Source organism: Helianthus annuus, chromosome 11, assembly GCF_002127325.2.
Source record: "Helianthus annuus cultivar XRQ/B chromosome 11, HanXRQr2.0-SUNRISE, whole genome shotgun sequence".
Lineage (NCBI taxonomy): Eukaryota > Viridiplantae > Streptophyta > Magnoliopsida > Asterales > Asteraceae > Helianthus > Helianthus annuus.
The window spans coordinates 22,164,901-22,177,430 of NC_035443.2; the positions used below are offsets into that span (position 1 = coordinate 22,164,901).

General features: G+C 31.7%; 1 protein-coding gene across 1 annotated transcript; it reads left to right on the top strand.

Annotated features, from left to right (window-relative positions):
- Positions 1–279: 279 nt before the first annotated feature.
- On the top strand, positions 280–1,507 carry LOC110928063. The gene is made up of 2 exons (XM_022171292.2): positions 280–1,084; positions 1,300–1,507. Exons 1-2 carry the CDS (start codon positions 773–775, stop codon positions 1,354–1,356), a joined length of 369 nt encoding a protein of 122 aa, XP_022026984.1. The 5' UTR covers positions 280–772; the 3' UTR covers positions 1,357–1,507.
- The last annotated feature ends 11,023 nt before the right edge of the window (positions 1,508–12,530 follow it).

The following is a 12,530-nucleotide window of genomic DNA, read 5'->3' on the forward strand; positions in this document are numbered from 1 at the left end:
TGACGGACCACTGGAGTATCATCGTGCCACCAGCAGAACCACCCGATCATATCCATCTCCACTAGACAATACTGCCTATACACCAATTCAGGAGGAAACCCAATAAATCTGGGAAAACCCCCTATGTGGGAATCGAACCCATGACCTAATGGTCATAAGCCTTATCCCACCACCAAGATACCAGTAGGCTATAATGCCATGGGTATTAATATTATAATAATAATAATAATATGGATTTTTACATATTTCCCCCTCCTAAGTCTTTTTATTACGTATTTCCCCAAACCATGAAATCAATTACATATTTCCCCTTTTTCTGAGAAATTACCTAATTACCCTCAAATAACTTCCCATTCGTATAATCAATCCTCCAAACCATACCCAGAGGCCAGACGACTTTTCTTCTCCCCGAAGACGTTCATCTTATCATGTATGATCAAAAACTGAATCTTGTTCATCTATAGGCTGTACAAACATTCTCATCGATCCTGTTTACAACACTGGTTCAATTGTGCGTTTTTTTTTTCCAACTGGTTCGATCCTGTTCGTCCACTGGTTCGATCCTGTTTTTTGTATCCGAAATTATTCTTCATCGATTTTAACTGGTTCGTTCATAATTCTTCATCGATGCTTGTGTGTTTTTTTGTTTCGGAAATTATTCAGTTACAATCGATTGGTTGGTGATGTGTTAGTTGCATAGTTCACTGTTAATGGTGGTGTTTATTCAATAACAATCAATACTGGACTGTGTTAATTTCATTTGTTACATCTGATGGAATGCTCGCTGTGGAACAAACACAGGGTCAGCAAATCAGTTTATTTGATACTAGGTATCAAATGGGCATCAACGACAAACAAGTGTATAGGGAAGGGTCTTTGCGGCGTTAATGGGTATTGTGTGGTCATGAACGATGCCACCACATGTCGATGTATTCCGGGTTTTGAATTCATCAATGAAGAGCGTTCGAGTTTGGGTTGCAGGAGACCTTACACTATAGAAAGCTGCAAGATGATGTCACAATGTGTAGCTTTGCTTGGGAAATTTACCGCTCTCCGTGAGCCGAATATCCGCTATCTTGGTCTAGTAAGTAGTAAAAATAAGTAAATAGCAAAATAAGTGCACTGATTAGTGATTACTAACATTATTTTGCCAAATTGGTACATGCAGGAGAATATGACTCGAATGCTCTTAATAGAATCTATCTTTTCCTTTTTATATGTACCATCTTTGTATTTGCTAATGATATTACCATTTGCTTTATAAGATTTATATTTTCTTATTGACTTTCTTGAATACAGCATACGGAGACATGCGCTGGATCTACTTTATGCTATGTGGGATACTTCAAATGCTAAAGACATTGTTGAAGAATTATTACAGGTGTACAGTTGCTAGATATAACAAATTTAGAAACGTGCTGATGTAGAGACTAGAGTAATTGTGTATTGAGCTCAAGATTTCTGATTTTGGCTTGGCTAAGCTACTTGAATGGAATTTATGTTTTTTGAACGGAATTTATGTTTTTATTATGAGTATTATGGTTTTGTGTGTATTGTTTAATAAGAGTAACAAGTAGAAGGGTAAATATGTAATTGATTTTACATATTAGAATGGGGAAATATGTAAATATTCATTAAATAGTTCATTAAGGGTAAAATAGTCATAAATAAGAGCCATTTAAATGAAAATGGGAAATATGTAATATATATGAGTTAGGGAGGGGAAATATGTAATTGATTTTATGGTTTGGAGAAATACGTAATAAAGAGGCTTAGAGCATTCTCATCCAACCATCAAAATCTGTGTGAGGGGTTTTTAAAATATAAGAAGTATAAAAAGTGGTTGTGAGTGGAGGAGAGAGAAAATGTTACTGTTTATCTGTATATTTGGGGGGACACTGTTCACCCCCTATACTTTTTTAATATATATTGAAAGTGGTTGTGAGTGGAGGAGAGAGAAAATGTAATATATATTGAAAATGAGAGAGAAAAAGTATTTGTTTTTAGTGGAAATATATTGATATAGGAGTTGTTTTTTAGTGGAATGTATATATATTTTTAATGGATTGGATGTGAATGCTCTTAGGAGGGGGAAATATGTAAAAATCCCATAATAATAATAATGTGATCCAATCAGGTACACAAATAAATACTTTGACACATGGACTCTTTATACTTTAAATAGTTCATTTAATCTTTAGCAATCACATCATTACTAGAAAGTCGATGTGTGTTATATCGTAGTTATAAAAATAATATTTTTTATTTTAAAAATTATGTAGTTCATTTATTATCATACTAGGTTATAACCCCGTATATTACACGGGTTAAGTAAATAAGAAATTAAATAGTTAAAAACGAAGATTTAACAATGAAAAAACAATATTTTTAAGACGTTTTTCTAATAGCCAAACAAAATTTTGTGTCATGTATGATCAAAACTTGTGATGTTTGTCAAGTTTATAAATATGAAAGCATTTGAACCATCTATTAGAAGACAAACTGTATCATCGACTTTCTCACGAGTTTTAATAATCATGTGAACATACATTTAATACCCAAGTTTTATTTACATAATAGTGGTTTTAATTTATTAGTTCTAAAAAAAATGTTGACATGTCCAGATTAGGCATATAGCAATTAGCCAGTTAGATAAACTTATAGGTACAAGTTAATATTTAGAGTAAACTGCCATTTTGGTCCCTGTGGTTTGGTCAATTTTTTCACTTTAGTCCAAAACTCAAACTTTTTGCATCTGGGTCCCTGTGGTTTCAGTTTTATTGCCATTTTGGTCCAAAAATGAAATCAGGTCATATTTGTCTTATAAAATCCTGTTATTTTGTCATTTTTCACAGGGGCAAAATGATCATTTCTTTTTTATAAATAAATACCATATTTTATAAGACAAATATGACCTGATTTGCCCCTGAGGAAAATGACAAAATTGCAGGATTTTATAAGACAAGTATGACCTGATTTCATTTTTGGACCAAAATGACAAAAAAACTGAAACCACAGGGAACCAGATGCAAAAGGTTTGAGTTTTGGACTAAAGTGGCAAAAGTAACCAAAATGACAGTTTACTCTAATATTTAAATTAATTAGATAATTATAAATTATCGGTAATTATTAAACTATATAACTTTAAAATTTAAATATCTGAACGTCAGTTGCATCTTTAAAGAATAGTTGTTTTTGGATAAATTTATTAGTATGATAAATGTAGTTATTATTATTCTTGCATTTTAAATACTTGTTTGTATTTTATTAATTTGAAATACTAAGTCATATTTTCTGCTCATTTCAAGAAAGATCACACATAGTAAACATCATACGTCTAATTAAATTAAGCTTAAAATAATAGTGTTTATTTATATCATGTACTGATAGTAAAATTTTCCATGTATTAGAATATTAACTAACTATAATACAATTACCAAAGATGATTTCAACTTTTTACTTTTTTTTTAATCTTTCTTTAGTTTTCTTTTTCTTTTTTTAGTTTTTGTTTTTTCTTATACTTTTATCCTTTAACTTTTAATATTTTTATACATTTAGTAGTACTTACTTTCAAACGTCTTATAACTTATTTTTTAAATCAAATTCTATCTATTTTGAATAGCTAGGTATAGTTTATTATTATTTAACCACGTGTGTTATTATGCAAGTAAAAAACATACGAGTATGATGAATTTTTTTATTCATATTATATATGATTAAAGTCAGATATTTTATGGAACTTTATCCATATCCATAATTTCTTAAATGTTTGAAATATATATTAAATTTAATTATTTAAATTAAATAATAATAATCTATAATTAAGGATGGTCTAGAATAATGACAAGTGTCCATCAATTGGTTTCTTTTATTATATAGTACTAACGGTAACACCCGTGTGCAAACACGGGTCGTTTCTTTGTCACGATATGCACAACTTTTTTTAACTTCAGCAATTGAGTAGACTTGTGAAACTCTAACGAAAGTTCATCAGGACTGTTATAACAAACCACTGCTCCTTATAAAATATTATTCAGCTAGGTTATTACCCGAGATTGCTTCCCGGGCTCGGGAAACTTATTATATTAATTACTATTTGTTATTAATACGACCACATTACATCAAGCATCTCATTCGATTCAACAACAATGTATTCAAATCACCAGATTAGTTCATGAACCCATATTAGAGGTCAAACAAAAGCACAACAGGACCACATGAATAACATCATTTCCACTTTTACTTCAATGCACTTAAATGATAGGGTGATTTGGGATTTTGTAAAAATGTTTGTTTTTGTACTACTTTATAAAATTACATAGAATTCAAGAAAACGAAACAATGAATTAAACAGATGTTGAGTTATTCAAAGTTCTGTTGAATACTAAATGAGATGTTGACCAAAATTCAAACAGATGTTGACCAAAAGTCAATCAGATGTTGATCAATAGTCAAACAGATGTTGACCTTAAACAAATGTTTGGTTTAAGACCTCACATCTGTTTATGGCCAAACATCTGTTTAAGGTAAAACATCTGTTTAAGTCCAAATATCTGATATAGAAGGCCAAACATCTATTTAAGGTGAAACATCTGTTTATGGCCAAACATTTGTTTAAGGTCAAACAACTGTTTAAGTCCAAACCTCTGATATAAAAGGCCAAACATCTTTTTAAGTCCAAACATTTGTTTAAGTCTGAACAGATGTTTAACTTAATCAGATCTACTGTCTTCTCACACTGTTTTCCTCTTCAAAACACTGTTGAACCTAACATGGGTTTCCATTAACTATTGACCAAAAGGCAAACAGATGTTCAAACCACTGTTTGTTATTGTACTTCTTTACAAAATTACATAAAATTCAAGAAAACGAAACAATGACTTAAAGAACTATAATTTAACACATAATCTAATCGGGCAAAGCAATCTATTATCTGACAATTCCCTGGTTTTTACAACATGAAACACAACATCATCATGCCAAATACAGTCATATATGTCCATCCATTATTCTGAATTCATAAACCCATAAATGCAGAAGAATGTCACGTTTGCGATTAATGAACCAAGTTTCTACTAATTGCAGTTACTATTAGCAAAAAGAAGCATGATATCATCTATATATAAAACATAAAGTGCTAATAACAGTGTTTTATCATGTTAGCTATACAGAGCAACAAAACATCAAGTTAATAATTTAAAAAAAAAACATACAACATTACCATCAAAAAATTCATAGTTATAATATCTGATATCAGAACATACTTAAATGTCGTTCTTAAACTGAGGTAACTTGATTTAATACGATCTTCTGTTGCGAAGACACGTATGTGAAGTGCAACATATCACCAAACCTGAAGTTATTCTCAGTCATAAACTTTCGCCAACCGTCCAACGCATAACGTGGCTTCAATTCATTTAACTCCGACTTAACATCATAAACCTCCACAACTCCAACCATGTTTTGAACTTTCAAAGGATGAAGATCAACAGAAAGACCTGCTCGTCTGGCAACTTCAACAGGAAGACGCTACATGTATTGTGTAGAAAAAAATAATAGTCAGACAAATAAACATAAATCATTAGTTTGTTATAAAAAATGGTATACCAGCCTATAGTCTCCTTTGTGATCAAAATGAAAGAACTCAGGGTCGAGAAGATGTCCACAATGTTTTTTTGCAGTCTTTGTAATCTTATTTCTACAGATAAGCTTTTTCTGAACATTGGTGGCTCTCTTCCCCTTGATGAAAAAGTAAACATATACATGTGAATTAAAGGAATGTTGAATATATGCACAAAAAAAACAGTTTATATAAGATATACTAATTAAGTGGCGAGTAGAGATACCTTAGCTTTGTGAGCAGTTGAAGAACATCCAATATGATCACTTGTGTCGACAGGTAAGACAACATTTCCCTTAGTCATATTCTTGACCGTCTCCTTTCTCTCAGAAGTAACTTTACCTTTCTTCTTAACCTGTTTTCATAGAGTAACTTTAATAACCATAGTAATATAACAATCTTTAAGATGGTAAACTTACATCTTGTGTTTTATTCAATTGTGAAGACATGCGTCTCTTCGACGTGCATTCGGCATTGGTTGGTAACTTTTTCTAAATAATACATTATTGGATAAATGTAACATCAGTAAACAGCATTACTAATAGTTGTAAAAACATTAAATTCTTATATGTGTTAAACTAAAAATAAATAATTTTAATAATTTAGTAAGTACCTGAGTAACGGTTCTTCCTTCACCTACAGACACAACTTCTTCATCCTCATAGATGTCCTGGTCAACATTAATTAATTAATATAATGCTAAAATAATTAAAACTTTTACTGCTAATGCTAAATACATACGTACCTTGAATACATTCTCAACATAATCAGCCTTCGATATCTCAAGTACACTATCATCGTCAGATTCAGGTTTCTTCGAAAAGCAAATCTCAGTCTCATCTCTATAAACTACTACTTCAAAAACAACATCATCAATTCTGCTAAACACAAGCAAATCATCCTCCAGTATCCCAACATCGTTGCACATTTCCGGCCATCCTTTAGCAAATACATAGTTGGTATCAACCTTAGACGCCTCAACATTCCAATAGGAACCCTTATAACAGATTTGAAATTTGCCACTTGGTGGGCTGTTTACGTAAAATTGTTTAATGAAGCAGTCTTCGATTACCTACATAAAATTAAAAATAATGAATACTATACGTGAAGTATGTAACTTATGAGAATTAGTGTTGACACGTTTAAGATGCAAAAGGATTCAAGTTAAGATCAATAGTCATACCGTAAAACCAAATCTTGCATAACGATTAAACGTGAAATAAGATTCACCACATATGCCATCAACAAAACATGAAAGTTCAAGCCCAAAATCACCTAACGGTCTGAAAACCATCAAAGTACCCCTCAGCAAATTGAGATCTTTAACAACACTGTCCCAACCGTCAGTTATTATTGGTGTTCATCAGGACTGTTATAACAAACCACCGCGGCTTATAAAATATTATTTAGCTAGGTTATTACCCGAGATTGCTTCCCGGGCTCGGGAAACTTATTATATTAATTACTATTTGTTATTAATACGACCACATTACATCAAGCATCTCATTCGATTCAACAACAATTACGAAACTCTAACGAAAGTTCATCAGGACTGTTATAACAAACCACTGCTCCTTATAAAATATTATTTAGCTAGGTTATTACCCGAGATTGCTTCCCGGGCTCGGGAAACTTATCATATTAATTACTATTTGTTATTAATACGACCACATTACATCAAGCATCTCATTCGATTCAACAACAATGTATTCAAATCACCAGATTAGTTCATGAACCCATATTAGAGGTCAAACAAAAGCACAACAGGACCACATGAATAACATAATTTCCACTTTTACTTCAATGCACTTAAATGATAGGGTGATTTGGGATTTTGTAAAAATGTTTGTTTTTGTACTACTTTATAAAATTACATAGAATTCAAGAAAACGAAACAACGAATTAAACAGATGTTGAGTTATTCAAAGTTCTGTTGAATACTAAATGAGATGTTGACCAAAATTCAAACAGATGTTGACCAAAAGTCAATCAGATGTTGATCAATTGTCAAACAGATGTTGACCTTAAACAGATGTTTGGTTTAAGACCCCACATCTGTTTATGGCCAAACATCTGTTTAAGGTAAAACATCTGTTTATGTCCAAATATCTGATATAGAAGGCCAAACATCTATTTAAGGTGAAACATCTGTTTACGGCCAAACATTTGTTTAAAGTCAAACAACTGTTTAAGTCCAAACCTCTGATATAAAAGGCCAAACATCTGTTTAAGGCCAAACATTTGTTTAAGTCTGAACAGATGTTTTACTTAATCAGATCTACTGTCTTCTCACACTATTTTCCTCTTCAAAACACTGTTGAACCTAACATGGGTTTCCATTAACTATTGACCAAAAGGCAAACAGATGTTCAAACCACTGTTTGTTATTGTACTTCTTTACAAAATTACATAAAATTCAAGAAAACGAAACAATGACTTAAAGAACTATAATTTAACACATAATCTAATCGGGCAAAGCAATCTATTATCTGACAATTCCCTGGTTTTTACAACATGAAACACAACATCATCATGCCAAATACAGTCATATATGTCCATCCATTATTCTGACTTCATAAACCCATAAATGCAGAAGAATGTCACATTTGCGATTAATAAAACAAGTTTCTACTAATTGCAGTTACTATTAGCAAAAAGAAGCATGATATCATTTATATATAAAACATAAAGCGCTAATAACAGTGTTTTATCATGTTAGCTATACAGAGCAACAAAACATCAAGTTAATAATTTAAAAAAAACATACAACATTACCATCAAAAAATTCATAGTTATAATATCTGATATCAGAACATACTTAAATGTCGTTCTTAAACTGAGGTAACTTGATTTAATACGATCTTCTGTTGCGAAGACACGTATGTGAAGTGCAACATATCACCAAACCTCAAGTTATTCTCAGTCATAAACTTTCGCCAACCGTCCAACGCATAACGTGGCTTCAATTCATTTAACTCCGACTTAACATCATAAACCTCCACAACTCCAACCATGTTTTGAACTTTCAAAGGATGAAGATCAACAGAAAGACCTGCTCGTCTGGCAACTTCAACAGGAAGATGCTACATGTATTGTGTAGAAAAAAATAATAGTCAGACAAATAAACATAAATCATTAGTTTGTTATAAAAAATGGTATACCAGCCTATAGTCTCCTTTGTGATCAAAATGAAAGAACTCAGGGTCGAGAAGATGTCCATAATGTTTTTTTGCAGTCTTTGTAATCTTATTTCTACAGATAAGCTTTTTCTGAACATTGGTGGCTCTCTTCCCCTTGATGAAAAAGTAAACATATACATGTGAATTAAAGGAATGTTGAATATATGCAAAAAAAAAAAAAAACAGTTTATATAAGATATACTAATTAAGTTGCGAGTATAGTTACCTTAGCTTTGTGAGCAGATGATGAACATCCAATATGATCACTTGTGTCGATAGGTAAGGCAGCATTTCCCTTAGTCATATTCTTGACCGTCTCCTTTCTCTCAGAAGTAACTTTACCTTTCTTCTTAACCTGTTTTCATAGAGTAACTTTAATAACCATAGTAATATAACAATCTTTAAGATGGTAAACTTACATCTTGTGTTTTATTCAATTGTGAAGACATGCGTCTCTTCGACGTGCATTCGGCATTGGTTGGTAACTTTTTCAAAATAATACATTATTGGATAAATGTAACATCAGTAAACAGCATTACTAATAGTTGTAAAAACATTAAATTCTTATATGTGTTAAACTAAAAATAAATAATTTTAATAATTTAGTAAGTACCTGAGTAACGGTTCTTCCTTCACCTACAGACACAACTTCTTCATCCTCATAGATGTCCTGGTCAACATTAATGAAATAATTAATATAATGCTAAAATAATTAAAACTTTTACTGCTAATGCTAAATATATACGTACCTTGAATACATTCTCAACATAATCAGCCTTCGATATCTCATGTACACTATCATCGTCAGATTCAGGTTTCTTCGAAAAGCAAATCTCAGTCTCATCTCTATAAACTACTACTTCAAAAACAACATCATCAATTCTGCTAAACACAAGCAAATCATCCTCCAGTATCCCAACATCGTTGCACATTTCCGGCCATCCTCTAGCAAATACATAGTTGGTATCAACCTTAGACGCCTCAACATTCCAATAGGAACCCTTATAACAGATTTGAAATTTGCCACTTGGTGGGCTGTTTACGTAAAATTGTTTAATGAAGCAGTCTTCGATTACCTACATAAAATTAAAAATAATGAATACTATACGTGAAGTATGTAACTTATGAGAATTAGTGTTGACACGTTTAAGATGCAAAAGGATTCAAGTTAAGATCAATAGTCATACCGTAAAACCAAATCTTGCATAACGATTAAACGTGAAATAAGATTCACCACATATGCCATCAACAGAACATGAAAGTTCAAGCCCAAAATCACCTAACGGTCTGAAAACCAACAAAGTACCCATCAGCAAATTGAGATCTTTAACAACACTGTCCCAACCGTCAGTTATTATTGGTGTTCATCAGGACTGTTATAACAAACCACTGCGGCTTATAAAATATTATTTAGCTAGGTTATTACCCGAGATTGCTTCCCGGGCTCGGGAAACTTATTATATTAGTTACTATTTGTTATTAATACGACCACATTACATCAAGCATCTCATTCGATTCAACAACAATTGTGAACCTCTAACGAAAGTTCATCAGGACTGTTATAACAAACCACTACTCCTTATAAAATATTATTTAGCTAGGTTGTTACCCGAGATTGCTTCCCGGGCTCGGGAAACTTATTATATTAATTACTATTTGTTATTAATACGACCACATTACATCAAGCATCTCATTCGATTCAACAACAATGTATTCAAATCACCAGATTAGTTCATGAACCCATATTAGAGGTCAAACAAAAGCACAACAGGACCACATGAATAACATCATTTCCACTTTTACTTCAATGCACTTAAATGATAGGGTGATTTGGGATTTTGTAAAAATGTTTGTTTTTGTACTACTTTATAAAATTACATAGAATTCAAGAAAACGAAACAACGAATTAAACAGATGTTGGGTTATTCAAAGTTCTGTTGAATACTAAATGAGATGTTGACCAAAATAAAGTCAATCAGATGTTGATCAATAGTCAAACAGATGTTGACCTTAAATAGATTTTTGGTTTAAGACCCCACATATGTTTATGGCCAAACATCTGTTTAAGGTAAAACATCTGTTTAAGTCCAAATATCTGATATAGAAGGCCAAACATCTATTTAAGGTGAAACATCTGTTTATGGCCAAACATTTGTTTAAGGTCAAACAATTGTTTAAGTCCAAACCTCTGATATAAAAGGCCAAACATCTGTTTAAGGCCAAACATTTGTTTAAGTCTGAACAGATGTTTAACTTAATCAGATCTATTGTCTTCTCACACTGTTTTTCTCTTCAAAACACTGTTGAACCTAACATGGGTTTCCATTAACTATTGACCAAAAGGCAAACAGATGTTCAAACCACTGTTTGTTATTGTACTTCTTTACAAAATTACATAAAATTCAAGAAAACAAAACAATGACTTAAAGAACTATAATTTAACACATAATCTAATCGGGTAAAGCAATCTATTATCTAACAATTCCCTGGTTTTTACAACATGAAACACAACATCATCATGCCAAATACAGTCATATATGTCCATCCATTATTCTGAATTCATAAACCCATAAATGCAGAAGAATGTCACATTTGCGATTAATAAACCAAGTTTCTACTAATTGTAGTTACTATTAGCAAAAAGAAGCATGATATCATCTATATATAAAACATAAAGTGCTAATAACAGTGTTTTATCATGTGAGCTATACAGAGCAACAAAACATCAAGTTAATAATTTAAAAAAAAAACATACAACATTACCATCAAAAAATTCATAGTTATAATATATGATATCAGAACATACTTAAATGTCGTTCTTAAACTGAGGTAACTTGATTTAATACGATCTTCTGTTGCGAAGACACGTATGTGAAGTGCAACATATCACCAAACCTCAAGTTATTCTCAGTCATAAACTTTGGCCAACTGTCCAACGCATAACGTGGCTTCAATTCATTTAACTCCGAATTAACATCATAAACCTCCACAACTCCAACCATGTTTTGAACTTTCAAAGGATGAAGATCAACAGAAAAACCTGCTCGTCTGGCAACTTCAACAGGAAGACGCTACATGTATTGTGTAGAAAAAAATAATAGTCAGACAAATAAACATAAATCATTAGTTTGTTATAAAAAAATGGTATACCAGCCTATAGTCTCCTTTGTGATCAAAACGAAAGAACTCAGGGTCGAGAAGATGTCCACAATGTTTTTTTGCAGTCTTTGTAATCTTATTTCTACAGATAAGCTTTTTCTGAACATTGGTGGCTCTCTTCCCCTTGATGAAAAAGTAAACATATACATGTGAATTAAAGGAATGTTGAATATATGCACAAAAAAAAAACAGTTTATATAAGATATACTAATTAAGTGGCAAGTAGAGATACCTTAGCTTTGTGAGCAGATGAAGAACATCCAATATGATCACTTGTGTCGACAGGTAAGGCAACATTTCCCTTAGTCATATTCTTGACCGTCTCCTTTCTCTCAGAAGTAACTTTACCTTTCTTCTTAACCTGATTTCATAGAGTAACTTTAATAACCATAGTAATATAACAATCTTTAAGATGGTAAACTTACATCTTGTGTTTTATTCAATTGTGAAGACATGCGTCTCTTCGACGTGCATTCGGCATTGGTTGGTAACTTTTTCTAAATAATACATTATTGAATAAATGTAACATCAGTAAACAACATTACTAATAGTTGTAAAAACATTAAATTCTT

Coding starts and splice junctions, on each gene's coding strand:
- LOC110928063 (XM_022171292.2), top strand. CDS start 773: ATGGAATGCTCGCTGTGGAACAAACACAGGGTCAGCAAATCAGTTTAT. Junction 1,085..1,299: donor ATATCCGCTATCTTGGTCTA/GTAAGTAGTAAA, acceptor TCTTGAATACAG/CATACGGAGACATGCGCTGG.